Source organism: Meleagris gallopavo, chromosome Z (genome assembly GCF_905368555.1).
Source record: "Meleagris gallopavo chromosome Z, MGAL_WU_HG_1.1, whole genome shotgun sequence".
Lineage (NCBI taxonomy): Eukaryota > Metazoa > Chordata > Aves > Galliformes > Phasianidae > Meleagris > Meleagris gallopavo.
Genome location: NC_139435.1, coordinates 23,903,078 through 23,918,104, shown reverse-complemented (window position 1 = coordinate 23,918,104; position 15,027 = coordinate 23,903,078). Strand labels below are relative to the sequence as shown.

General features: G+C 38.3%; 1 protein-coding gene across 2 annotated transcripts in view; it reads left to right on the top strand.

Annotated features, from left to right (window-relative positions):
- The window catches only part of SV2C (synaptic vesicle glycoprotein 2C), a 93,261-nt gene that overhangs the window by 12,863 nt on the left and 65,371 nt on the right, over positions 1-15,027 (top strand). For both annotated transcript variants that reach the window (XM_085213553.1, XM_085213554.1), the window contains exon 2: positions 11,784-12,449. In XM_085213553.1, the coding sequence (XP_085069679.1) occupies positions 11,870-12,449 (580 nt within the window). In that variant the 5' untranslated portion in view covers positions 11,784-11,869. The remainder of the gene's footprint in view (positions 1-11,783; positions 12,450-15,027) is intronic.

Below are 15,027 nucleotides of genomic sequence, written 5' to 3'. Positions count from 1 at the left end.
TATGAGTCATCCAGGTGTCCTCTTCAGGGTGGCTGAGGGGAATCTTAAACTCTCATTTGAACAAGGAAAGTGATAATAATAGACCAAGCCCAAAGAGATGATAGATGGAAATACATATAAATGCCCATTAGTAACGTGGAATATTTTACATACCCTACTGCCCAAGTGCTAAATTAGATGACACTGAACACCCCAGCCAACTCTGACTAGTGGTGCTTCAGTGTGCTTTGAGGGTGTGCGTAATTGAGGTGTTGATAAGGCAGATGGTCCACCTTATCTGTGGCATTCAGGGGATGTACTTGATGTGGCACCACTTCCCCGATTTATTGATTCTAGCACTGCCTTTAGTTACACAAAAAGTGTATGTGAGAGTGGTACCATCACACAGGCTTTTGTATTTGAATCATTGAATCATTTGAATGTATTTGAGCTACTCGGGCCTCAACTGGTTTTATTCAAGGGCAGTATTAGTTAAAGCCAGGCTGTAAGACAGTGTCTGCTTATAGACCAGATTGCTACTAATGTCAAGAGTGAGCTTTCTGTTAGCCATTCTGGTATGAAATACAATCAGTGTTTACTAATGAAAAATAATGCAACGTTTTCCAACATGTGTCTTTCTCTGGCTGTTACTGGAGATTTTCTAAATGGTAGCTGTGGTCACACAAACTTCCTGTACTTGGACAAATGGATTTGTACGTATAAAGTGTGCTTCGGTCTTCTGGAGTTTTTTCAGATTTTCCTATGCAGATGTGGAGCCACTTGCAGACCATTTCAGCCTGCAGGCAGTATTCATACTTGTTCTTAGCTTTCACTGTCCAAAGGATAGCCTGCAAGTCATGATATGCTGCATCTGTGGGGATCCTAAATGTCTGAGCAGGCTATTTACCCTGCTGAGCTTCTTCCCAGCTGCTCACTGAGACATTATCAGGCTGGTGATCCTGAAGCTCCTCAGGCTTTGGGGCTGTGGGATTCATGAGAGAGCAGCAGCAGCCATGAGGAGGCTCCAAGGGGGAGGAGAAGGCGAGGATGCGGGGACCATAGTTTAGGTTGGGCAGCAGTGTCACTGGTGGGGCATGTTCCCCAGGCAGGGGGAGGGGAGGTTGTGAGAACAAGTCTCCCATATACAGACTGGTGAATGCTGAGCAAGGTGGTGTGGTGTTATGCCCAACTTCAGTCATGGAAAGCCAGGATGAGATTCAGGAACAGCAAGGGACCGAAGTAAGGTACCCTGAGTTTAGCACAGGCAAGCTGGAGTGCCCGTCTGTGAAAGTAAAGAGAATCCTGGGACCACAGCTGAGGCTCATCAGGGTCATTAAGATCTATGGTGCTCATGAAGTACACACAGAGAAAAGTGGCTGTCATAGTGTTTTAAAATGAAATTAAAAATGGTTCAAAATGGCAAAATTTCTTTCTGAGATGCTTCAGCACACCACACCTTGTTGCTATGTGGAGTTAAACACAGGGAACAGAACATTTTTCAGGTTAACATGCTGGCTGCTTTCAAAATAAGCTGAAGGAAGCTTACCAAAATTGAAAAAAAAAAAATAAATAAAAAAAAAATCACCAGCTTTTGTGTCTTCATTTTCTGCCTAGTCTATGCTTTAAATGCAGAGCTCTGTGTTTGTTCAGTTGTGGTATCCACTGCTATATATTCTACCCAAGGGAAGAAAGCCACACTGAGGTGTTCAGATTGCATGATGAAGATAAATTCTGTTTTAACAGAGATCTAGATTGCAGAACCAGTAAACTGCTGCCTTTTCAGTATAGAGTCTATTCCTCAGTCCTTTATCTTACTCTTTCTGTGCTCCCTTCCCACTCAGCTTATTAAGCCTACAAAATAAAGCCTCATGAAGTTCAGTGAACCAGGTAGGGATATGAAACGTAAGCCTCTAAAATATTAAATTTGTGAGTTAATGGAAGCCATGAACCTGCAGTCACTTGGATTTACTGTTTACTTTAGGGCTTAAGTTTCCTTGCAGTTGCTGAAAAATTGGATGCGCTATGGCACATGTGCACTATGCAAGTTGCAATAAGAGTATAATTCAGTTTAACAAGATAAAGAGACCCAATTAAGCATGTTCTTAACAAATGATGGATTTTGAATGTGGAAAAAAACTGAGCTTGATGGAATCTTTAGGAAGTCTTTGTTTTCTGTAGTGGATTGAAGCAGTGTAAACATTTTGTATAATTATAAGTCAGTACAGCCTTAAAAAAGTTCAGCAGGATTTTTAGTAGCAGCACTTTTAATTGGCAGGGCTAGGTGGCTTGATTCCCTATCTAAAGGTTAAGAACTGGAAGCCAATGAGCCAGACTTAATTGTAAAAATTTTCCACCTGAAACTGTTAATTTTTCCTCCAGGGAGAGGTAAGACTTTATGAGTGTAAGAAGTCACCTTTTTTAGTACAGCAGAACTAAGGCTCCATTTGAATATCACGTTCCATAATCTTTAGTATCTGAGATGCATCTGAAGCAGAGGGTTAAGTTGCTGTCATCACAGAATTTTAACATAGAATTCACTGATTTTCTTTAGCTCATAAACAAAAGGTAACTTTTGAAAATATGTTGTTTTCATCACAAGAGTTTTCTGATAATGAGACTAGTGAGACAATTCCTGAATTTTAATGAGTTTTTGGAAACTCTTTGGCCCTATCCAACCTGGCCTTGAATACCTCAAAAGCTGGAGCATCCACAGCTTCTCTGGACAGCCTGTGCCAGCACCTCACCACCCTCTGAGGATGGAGTGTCCTCCTAATGTCTAACCTCAGTCTAGCTTTAAGTCATTCTCCCTTCTGTACTATCACTATTAGACCATGTACAAAGTCAGTTGCACTAATGTTTATAAGCTCCTTTTAACTACTGGAAGGCCACAGTGAGATCTCCCTGGAGACATCTCTTCTCCAAGCTAAACAAGCCCAGCTTCTGCAGCTTTTCCTGAGAGGAGAGGTGCTTCAGTCCTCTGATCATCTAAGTGGCCTTCCTTTGGACCTGCTCCAACAGCTCCACAGCCTTCTTGTACTGAGGGCCTCAGGCTTAGGTGTGGTTCTCCAGACGAGGCCTCACAAGGACAGAGGGTCACCTCCCTTGCCCTGCTGGCTGATGTTTAGCTTTTCACTCACCAGGATCCCCAAGTCCTTCTCAGCAGGGCAATGAATCGTTCAATGAATCCTTCTCCCAGTCTGTACTCATATCTTGGCCCAAGTGCAACACTTTGCACTTGACCTTGTTAAACCTCATTAGGTTCCTGTGTGATCACTTTTCAAGACTGACCTGGTCCCTCTGGATGGCATCCCTCCCTTCTGTTGTGTCAGCTGCTCCACACAGCTTGTTGTGATCAGCACTGGTCTCCAGACCCCTGAGAGAAACCATTTGTCACCAGCCTCCAACTGGACATAGATCTGTTGACCACAACCCTCTCGCTAGTTTATGCACAGAATATGTGTCATTTACAGTAATCTATAAATGTTCTCCTACCACAACAGTTAAATACATTACGCAGAGATTTCCTGAGAGCATGAGTATTGCAGATAGTACACAGACCTCAGAATTAAATTTTAAAATGACTGATGGTTTCATATTTTGCTTTACATTATGAAACAAACTAATCACATCCATTTCTCATTATTTGCTGTCTTTCATTGCATCTTTTGCTTTGGGAATTGCATTGCTAGCCACTTCCACTTAGTCTGTCACTTAGTTTCTTTTCTGACATTTGAATATATGTTCCAGTAATAATCTGCATCTGACAGAGTATCCATACAAAGTGTGGAAAACAAGCCGAGGAAAATCCTGAAACAAACAAGAAGAAATATAAAAGATTACATTATGTTATACAGTACGGGTTTTCAGTCAAGGAATTCACAAAATATCCTGTAATAGAAACAGACAAGCTAGGGTGATGTGAAACCAAATTATTTGCAATATGTCTTAAGCAGTCTTGGTTGTGCTTGCACAAAATGTCTGAAAACTTAAGTGTGCAGTCCAGTTTAAAAATACGGTGATCTGTTTCTTAAGTTCCTTCCTCTTCTAAGTGATGCATATTTGTCCTTTTAGCAATTAACAAGGATCTTAGCAAACGAGGTAAGTGTAAAGTCTGTAATTCTCCCATCAGCATGTTAGAATTCAAATAAAAAATAATATGAAAGTGGTGACACCAGTATCTTTGAAGACAGATCGTCAACTTTTAATTACTTCAAAATGAATATTAAAGTCAGATTGTACAAAGCTTTGAAATTCTTTGTTAAATATGCAGGAAAAAATAAGCTATTTAAATATCTATTTTGAAAACACTGAAAATGCAATTTGCACAGATATCTGTTAATGTGAAATGACAAATACCTGATACATATTTAATTGCTATTAAGATCTGATATCTTTGCCAAATGTTTCTCCAAGACCAAATTTATATGCAAATGGGAGATTGTTTTCCTTTTGTTATATGGATAGTGCTTGTTTAAGCAGTTTAAGCTAACCATTTAGGTTTTGTTACCTCTGGTGTGAATATGCTACTTGTCCTCCAGAGTCCTCTGAGGTATTGTTCACTTTCTAGGCTGGATTTAGAAGACTCAGTTATTCTGTGAAAGATGTTTTCATACTGTCATATTCAGTGCTTGCCATTTGATTTTCTTTTATAACAATTAGCTCATTTAATGACAGATAATTGATTTTTTAACGTGTTACAATAATACAATATTTTGTGTTGGAACATCTTAGAATAACAGAATAGTTTATGTTGGATAGAACTTCTGTAGATCATCTAGTCTAAAATCTGCAATTATCTCAATACTCAGATCAGCTTGCTTAGGATTTTATCTGGTTGAGCACTGACTAGCTCCAAGGTTGATGCCTCTGAGCAGCCTTTTCAGTGATTCACCACCTCATCATGAAGAGCATCTTCCTTAGAAAAGATGGAGATTCCCTTGCTGAAACCTGTGGTGTTCGTTCTTTCCTCTTTGCTCTGCATACTTGAGAACAGCATAACACCATCATCTTCATAAGTCCTCTTCAGATGATGGGATCCAGTGATTTGTTTCCTCCCTAAGACTTCTCCTCTGGAGGCCTAGCAAGCCTAGCTACCTCCATCTCTCCTTGCAGGCTTCCTCCGTTAGGACTCTAAACATTTTACTGGTCCTTTCTCTCTCCAGTTTCTCATTGGCTGTTTTAAATTTGGTGGCATTAAGGGGATAAAACGGGATGTGGTAGTCCATAAGTGGCACACGAGCAGAGGGAATATATTCCCTTTGGCTAGCCAGCAGCACGCTTGTTGGTGCAACCCAGAATGCAGCGCATCTGCCAGGGGGAAAACAGCACTCTGCAGGCTGCTGTTCAGCCTAGTATCCACCTAGACCCTCAGACTAGACTTCAACATAACTCATGCAAGTATTTATTTAATTCAGGGAATGCATTCCCCATCTCAAATTCTTATTTTTGTGTAAGCAGCCTAATGAGATACAGCAATATCTCATAATAGAGCAGTAACTCTCTATTTTAATATTTCTGTCCGAGTGCACTGTTTCCTCTACCAGCAGCATTTCCTTCTTTACTATCTAGCACTAGTAAGATAAACTGCAAACAAACCAGTTCCTGTTGCCAAAAAGCTGACGTTTCTTTTTTTGACTGAACTTTGCATTCAAAGTTTTTCTTACTAACAGTTTGTCTGCAGTGAAGTGTTTCATTATAGATATAAGCATTTAAATATACACGTTATATATATAATTCTGGGTATCTAATAATAGAGATATACAAACCTATGCATATATATGCATGATGGATTTTTTGTTTGTTTGTTTTTTGTTTTGTTTTGTTTTTGGTAGATTTGGTTGTATTTCATCTTCTGTAGTCAGACTCATTTCACTTTACAGTACACCTGGGAATCTTCCTCTCCTTCCCTCTCATTATCTAGGTCAAGCTGATGAATGCTTACTTTCTCCCTCAGATTCCCACAGCTGAACCAGAGAAGCTTAATATGTCACTCTTGGTTTTATTATTTCTCTGTTTTTGAAAGACTTTTTGGCAAAGGTGCTGGATGAATAGTAATTAGTAAATGGGCTCCCAATCACAGAGAGATCTATATCTAGTTTGTCACTATTTTTTTTTTTCCCCAAGAGAAATAATACAAGCACATTTCACTGGAGGAGGAGCTGGCAAGCCCTCTCAGAGCTAGCATCAGTCTGAAGTTTAGCTTGTGGAAAAAAGTAAATACGAAGCAGTAAGCTCAATAGCTGCCATTGCTAAAAATGTGTCAAAATGAAATATTTAATATATGAGAACTGTGAAACTATAGAAAGGATTTTATTTTCTGTCTTCTTATGTTCTAATTCAAACAATAGTAAGTAACAGGTATTAGTGATGAAAGAATATATGCTTTGAGAGAGTGGCAAAATGCCTGAAGGCAGTGGGTTAAAAACCCATGGTGTCGAAATATTTCCTAACATTATGCCAAGGAAGCAGTACTTACCCTCTTACCCACACTTCATGGCAGCAACAGCTGACGGCCTGTGAGGAGTACAAAATGAACAGTGGAATGGAGAGGCTGGCAGCATCAGCTCAGGAGGGCAGTCTGGTACCTCAAATTCAGCACTCTCAGGGATGATGCACTCCTGTAGAAGGTCACAAGGTTACAAAGAGATTTTTGCAGCGAGAACCAGGACTATGACCCTTCATTTTCTCCTGAAACATAAAGAACTCTTTCTTGTCTGATTCCAGGAAGGGAGGAAAGGCGCTTAACTCCAGTGTGTAATACAGTTTGCCCTTCAAGATGCTCTTTAATCTTGCCGTATATTCCCTGGGCTGCAGTGCTGTTCTGTGACATCTGCCAGGCCAGTATTTGTATGTTTGTTGTTTTGTAGCACCTGTGCAATACAGAGTGGTGCAGTGTAAATCCAGAACTTGAGGCACTGGGGCAGATTCTGCTGTATTTGCAGATTTTATTCCCTGACGGCTTTCTACAATGAATTATTTCATATTTTTCTTTTTGGGTAGGATTTCTTGACTTCTTTTCAGAATTTCCTATCAGTCTCAATGCTTTTAAAATGCATTTTTCTCAATAACTTCCCTTAGACTTTTTAATCTGATGGTTCCATTGTAAGTGCAATTTCCTTTCTTCTTTCTGCTCAGAGCTGTTGTAGGGAGCTGATGGGTCTTTATGATCAGAGCAGTATGTTGTCCTCTTTCAATTGAGCAGGAAATATGACCATAGTGGATGCAAGAAAGTGCTAGCATTTTATTTTACTTGTTTTTGTCTTGTTTTTATTTTATTCGTTTGTTTGTTTTAAATAGCAGTACTGAGCAAAAATAACATCTATACCTGCTTTCTGCTGTTCCCTCTCTGTTTGTGGCACTGCAGCCATGCCATGGCTTATACTGCTTTGGCAGCTGCAGCCCAACACTATAGGAGTCACAGTATGGATGTGTATCTCATGAATGCTGGAAGACGCCAACAGCATCTGCTTGTGCTATAAATGCCCCTCTTATAATCAACTAATATCAACTGGAAAGAATCCTATACTTACCAGCTTTTGTGCCAGCACTTATATAAGTGTTGAAATTTAAGTTTCTAATTCTTTATTCAGGCATAGTGAATCAAGTACTGCTAATAAAAGAACATCTCTTCTGAGACAATTTTGCACAGATATCCCCATAAATTCAATGATGGGAGGTACGTATGGCGCAGATCTGCAGTGGCTTATAAGATTGCATCCAGTGTCAGATTTGAACTGTATCATGAGAATTGTTGGCAAGCTTCAGTAAAATTTGAATCCTTTGCTACTACGCAGCAATGAGTAATACTGTTATTTATTTTCTTATATATGTTTTCAGAGCTGAGAACACATGAGAGAAAACATCATCTGCTTGTGTGTTCAGGTGCTTATTTTTCATCTGGATATAAAACCATTTGACACGTCAGAGAGGTATAATTGGATGTGATTATGATCTAACAGAAGATTGATCTTCAAATGAAGACTAACTCATGACAACAGATAAACTCAAAATGCTTGTATTCATGCAAAGCTCAATAACAATGAAATGAAGGCTGGAAAAAGGAGAAATCAAACTCCAATCAAAATGTTGGCTAAAAATGAAGAGGCATTGATTAAAAAATGAAGTGTTTCTAATATTTTATTTCTATTTGAAGAATATTCATGAATTCAAAAGAAACATGGGACAGATGCTGTACGAGGTCCCTAAGTCTATTCTAAATGCTATAGCTCCATTTGAGTATGGCTTCCAGTTCTATTCTGGTAATTTATTGCGGGAATATGGGCATATAGTTAATACCATATGCCTCTTACATAACCCAGAGCCTTCCTATAGCCTACATTTAGCGAAAATGCAAGTGTTGGTGGGAGATAGGATTTCTGATGTCTCCCAGATTTACAGCTTCCTGGGACATCAGTGATTTATTTTGTAATGTCCTGCTTTTATTCAAAGCGTAGTAAAATACATACCGTCAGCTATACTACATAAACATGGCCGAATGAAATAAATATAGTAATATAATAGAATGAAAAAGAATAAACATTAGAGCAAACAGATAATACGTTAGTTTTCAATCTTTGAATTGTTGAACATTTTGAAAAATATATTTGTTAATATTTCTTGAAACAACGTCTTTATTTCAAGTGAAGACACTATATTCCTAGGGAAATAAGAATAATAAATTATTTTTTATATTTTTATATTTTTATTTTTATTCCAAGGAACTGACCAGGAATCTGTTGTTTAGTTTAGTTGAAGCAAACGGGTTTGTTGGGTAACACTAACAGGAGTGACTGGACTTCCAGCTGCTTTAGCTGTTTTATGCTACTCGGGTAGCTGCTAATCCTCATTCTTTCAGAGTCTTCAGTTGCTTACTTGCAGTCAATCAGTTTGTCATAATTAAAAGGGTGGGTATCTATCATGCATGGGCTATAAATAATTGCTCTTTGTACTTCTCACCTGTAAGGCAGGGATTTTGGTTCACTGAGAAGGAAAAGTTGTTGGAAAGAATAGTGGTCCAATAAAGTATGCTGCTAGAAAACCCAGGCAAGATAAAAGAGACATTTATGTTTTCACGTGCAGTACATCTTTCTGGTCTGCCTAGACAAAAGTTTGTTTTAGTCTGTGTGCAGATTTTTTTGCTGGCAGAGTTATGTTGTTAATTAATTTGAACAGATATAATTCCATATTGACATACTTGGTCTATTATAAACTGCACTATAAGCTCAGTTGCTTCTAAAGATTTATTTTTAGAGTGTAGCTCACTGAACTCATGAGGTAGGTGAACCATAGAAGTGCAATCACTGCTTTGCCACTGTTGACATTTGCACTTTCATTCAATATTCTTAAACACCTGCTGTCTTCTCTCCATAGAAAAACTATACAGTAAAATTGAGTTTGACAAAATCAATATGAACTGAAAATCTTTAAAAGAAGGCTGTAATTTCTGAAAGGAAAATATCAAGAATCATGGCATTTGAGACTTTAGTTTAAATGCACTGTACATGCATGCCTGGAAATAATCTAAAATGATCAAAACGATCCGGGAACATGTTGTCATCGTTCACGCTCAGAAAAATAGTAATGAGGAACTTGTGAAGGTCTTGGTAGCATCTGTGGAAGGCTGCAGTAGGTTTGGTGAACGTTTTTGTATAGTTCAGTAACAGCTAGTAGATACTGCAGTCCACACATAGGATGAGATACCTAATTCAGTACAGACAGTAACTTTGGAGGAGCACCTTGAAAACTGAAAAGCTGCAATTAGAGAAGCTGCCTTAGCATAAAAGATTCAGCAAGATGACCTACTTAGAGGAATCATCATGTACCTAGAAGCAGGCTACAGTTTTCAGTCATAAATATTACATGGTATTTTTTTTGCTAAGGCTGCATTTCTTTTCCAGAAAATGTTTCAGTTTGCATTGAAGAGCTGAATAATGACATCACATCTGATTTCTTTGAGAAACATTCAGAGTGGTTGAAGTTAATTTAGAGGAAGGGACCAAAAACAAATAATAGGTGAATATCTATAATCATTATAAAAACTATAAAACAAGCAGATCTAGTGAAATGTCTTTTGGCTTCTTTTCTCTGCATATTTTGCGATTTTCAGTTTGGTTTTCTTTTATCAAAAGTGCATCGTGTCCTTAGTTAATATGGTGAAGTCTGTAATTCTTTCACAGAATCATAGAATCACAGGGTTGGAAAGGATCTACAAGATCATCGAGTCCAACCATCCTGACATTACCACTCCCTGGGCAGCCATTCCAGTGCCTGACCACTCTGAGAGAAAAAGTTCTTCCTTATGTCTAAAAAGTTTTTCCTTATGTCTAAAATCTTTCTATCTTTTTTATCTGTCTTTCTATCCCTCAAAGCAGTACTAGTCTGAAAACCGATGCCTGGAATATACTTCTGGAAGGCATTTGCAATAGAATGAATAAATGTCAGCTTCTGAGCTCCTGCGGACCTCAGAGGACAGATTGACAACACCTTAGGAGTAGGATTTCCTTCAGAAATTTGCAGTCATTTATTCTTACTCCTGTTTTACATCCCACTGTGTTTTCAGTATTGCAACTTCAGCTTTTTGTGAAGTTGGAAAAACGGATCATTAAAATGATCGTGGTTAAAAATAACCTCTTCCCCCAAGCTGGAAGCAGGCAGTGTTTACTTGGAAGCAGTGACTGAGAAGCCTGTTTTCTCCCATAGGTGGGGTTTCTGTAATCCTGATACAGCTCCCAGTTTCATTCCCTGCCCCTTCAGAGACATGAGTAACGGTGCAGTTCTGTAATCAATTTCAGCTATTCTAACTATGGACTACTGCCAAAGAAAGAGTCTGCTTTTCCTCCTTACTTCTGCTTGCACTCAATCACCATTGCTTTTTACTAACCATAGTGATTGTGCAAACACCCCTAGTGTTTGCAGGATGTGATGAGCCAAATTACCTCGCTGATATATCTAAATATTGCCCAGAAGAAAAAGAAAAGAGAGAAAAAAAAAAAAAAGGAAATGGTTATGTCTTCAGTTAAATGAGCATGGTGCTTGGTATGAAGCTGCAGGGACACGAATGCTGGCACAGAGAAGGAGGTGGAACACTATAGCAGGGTGACTGGAAGGGAAACTAGGATGAAACATTCTGGTGCTTTTACGCAGATCAATCAGCATGAGCTCATACATGGACTAACACTCTGGGATATATTAGCTGAGGATACGTAATTGCTCCATCGTGCCTGTTGCTATGGGCAAGTAAGGGAGGGATACTCTCTGTCTGATTTTGGGACTGGAAATTGCCGAAGTGTGGAACAGTTAGCATTTCAACCCACTCATCTCCTTGCACTGATAGTAGCATGAGGCTGCGCCAAAATCGTTGTTAAGCACTGCTCTGTGTGAATGCATTGACCAAATTCAGTCAACTGGTACAGAGCTCAGAAATATTATCTCCTTAGTAGTTTTATTCATTTTGGGGGATGGAAGTATTAATGAAACTGGAAATTCTTCGAGAATAAATGCAGATATTTGTAGCCTTTTACTACACAGCAGTTCAAATGGGAAAGGACAGTGGAAACAGATCCATTGTGAAGTATAGCTTGTAGAACGACTTGTTTTCTTTCAGAACAAAATCCAGCATCTACTGAAAAATTCAGTTTTCATTCTGAAAACTTGTAGATATTAGATTTTACTATAGAATATTTTCCTTGTAACATGCAGTATTATAGCTGAAGTCCTCAACTGCGGTGTCCAGTGTTGATACACTACATAATGTGGGGAAGCAAACAAGAAATAAACTTTTGTTTTTTTTCTCTCATATTTTGCAGGTTCTTGGCCTCTTCCTGCTGGTGTCCAACACACAAATTTTCCGAATAGTGTTCAGCAGTTGACTCTGCAATAGAACAGATACAAGATGGAGGAATCATACAAAGACAGGACTTCATTAGTGAAAGGAGCAAAAGATATTGCCAAAGAGGTAAAGAGGCAAGCTGTGAAAAAAGTGAATAAAGCTGTTGACAAAGCTCAGGATGGCTACACACAGAGGTCCTACAGTCGATTCCAGGATGAGGAAGATGATGATGATTACTATGTCCAAGGAGGAAATTATGGTGTGGAAGCTAATGATGATGAAGGATCAAGTGAAGCAACTGAAGGACACGATGAAGATGATGAAATTTATGAAGGGGAGTATCAGGGAATCCCCAACATGGGGCAGGGCAAAGATGGCATGGTAGCCTTAGGGCAACTTGTGCGTGATGAGTATAAAGATCGTCATGAACTGGAAACAGAAAGGAAAGCTGATGAAGAAGAATTAGCACAGCAGTACGAACTGATAATACAAGAATGTGGCCATGGTCGATTCCAATGGGCCCTGTTTTTTGTTTTGGGAATGGCTCTAATGGCTGATGGAGTGGAAGTTTTTGTGGTTGGATTTGTGTTGCCCAGCGCTGAGACAGATATGTGTATACCCAATTCTGGATCAGGATGGCTTGGTGAGTGAAGTCTTCTTTCTGTCTTTTTGTTGATATAGATTTCACTTGAGTTACGTGTTAATATGAATTTTGTTAACACCAATGCTAGCATACAAGTATTCTTGTATTGAATATAATGAAGCAAACCACATTAAGTGCTAATATAAATTTAATGAAATTTGTAATAATGTTTTAAATAGTTGTTTTATTTTCAATGTCTTACGTGTAAGTACATCAATATGGTGGAAGATTGCATAGTAAAATTTAACAACAAGGGATATTCTTTTTCTTGTTTACAGGATAAGTATCCAGATATTAAAGGGAAATAAAGAAATAAGGAGTGAGATTTACACAGATGTGATAAAGAATAAATTATATATTACACACAGCTGTCCAGCAGCAGTTATCAGGCTGAATGAGAGCATTCCCAAGGATTGGGTGGAATACAAAATGGGAATGCAGGAAATCCAGGGAAAATACTGTCTAGTTTTTTTTCTCACTTTTATCTCTTTTTTCCTCACTGACTATCCTTTAGCCATCTGAAAAGTACAATGTTTATTTTGAGTCAGGGGAGAGAAGCCACAGGGGAGGATTGTTAAAGATGCTCAGGAGTTACGTTTTCTGTGTCTGGTTGGTTGGTGGGGAAGAGCTGCATTTTGTCCCGTTGACACTTCCCTCTAATGGTGCAAAGAGGCAAGCTGAAGCAGCCTTTTGTGCCTAGATGAGAGTGCTGCAAGCCAGTCTGTGCTTGTGCTTCCTGGGTATGCCTGACATTCTGATACTAGTAGTCTGGCTCTGTTTCAGTAAATTTAAAATCCTTCTGTATCAGAACGTAATGACTGGAAAGAGGAGTTGAGTTCTCACTGGGTGCTTTGAGAAATTCCTTTCCATTTGATGATCTACTGTAAGAAACGAACTGCTCCAGCTATCTGTACAGTGCAGTGATTTCTACTAAAATAAATTAATTTATCTAATTTTTTGTGGCTGCAGAGGGTGCATGCAAGTAATCTGCTTGGTACTGCTTGTTTACACAAACTTACGGGTTTTTTTGGTCATTTAATTTGTCATGCTTGAATGTGTGTGTTCTCAGATCTACTTTTTACAGAAAGAATATGCATAAACATATCTATATATAGCCATTTTGGAGCTTTACAAGTAGTTCAAAGAGTAGGGAGAATGAAGAGAAACAAAAACAACCTGAAAAGGAATGTTACCTTAATTTTTACTTTGCCAGTGTAGATAATACCACAGAATACATAACATGGAGAAAAATATATTTTCAAAAAACAGTGTTTCGTTTAAACAACTGTTGTGAGCACTGTGGAGGTGTCTGTGATTGAGAGCAGGAGGTGTTGTCCCCACAGCTGTAGTCGACCGTGACAATTCACATCTGTCTGTTATGATGTGACCCATGTCAGGATAAGGAGTAAGGGTTCCTCAGTAACTGGACTTTTTTTGATATTGTTTTGAGATATATTGGAATGACTCCATCAATTATTAAATACAGTTCAGTACAGAAGCTATTACATCCCTCATATCATGTATGTATGGACAAAACTATTGCTTGATTAAGTGAAGGCTTAGTGCAAGCAAATATTATCATGTCTAAAATATAGGATCCGTGATAGCTGTTCCCGTATCTTCCTTTTGTAATAGCAGAACAGTAGCCTCTGTGTTATTAACAAACAAATAATCCTATGTTAAAAGATTAAGGTGATAAAAACAAAAATAAACAAAAATAACACTGGAACTAATTAGTCTTTTTTTTTTTTTTTTTTTTTAATTCCTTCCCTGCAGTGTTGTGTGGCATTGTAATGTGGTTGTTTAATCAATAGTTGCAGAAAAATGATATTACTTGCCCATTGCTAATAGAAATACACTGCAGGTTAGAATCCTTCTGTACAGTGATGACTGTACAGAATGCTTATAGCCAATATAGACATGCAGCCTTTGCAGACAGCATAACCATAATTCCAGTAATACAAAATATTCATCAGGACTGTGAATGCTTAGTGAAAGTGTTTCAATATGATCATAACTAGATCCTCACAGCTATCCATTTCAATTACTCCGCTGCTGTGATTGTACATCATAATTACGTCCTGACTCGGGTCTTCTAGACAGGCGTGGTTTTTTTCCATGATTTTAACTCCATAATCTAGAGGACTTTGATATTAGAATACTAAAGTCATGAGACCAGTGTTAGGAATTATGAAGAGGAATTCTTACACATACGTAACATTTGTTTCTAAGGCATTTTGCTGGACTATTTAGAAATAACCTGAGAACACCCTAATTTGTCATTGAAAAAGCACTCATTCACTCAACTAATTGTAAAACCCGATTTCTCATACCTCAGCCATACCTCATGTCATGATGGTTTATTAGAAGACATGAGCTGATTAAAAGTATTTGGCAATATCCATAAAATCACTGTCACATTTTTGTTTTACTTGCACCAGGATAAATTCCTAAATTCCTTCTATATTCACTCCTGCGTGAGCTTCTGCTTGCTATTGATTAATCATCAGCAGTATTTCAGTGCCCATAAACTTATTAGGAGGAAGTTTTTATTAGAATTAAGAACTGGTTTCTTGAT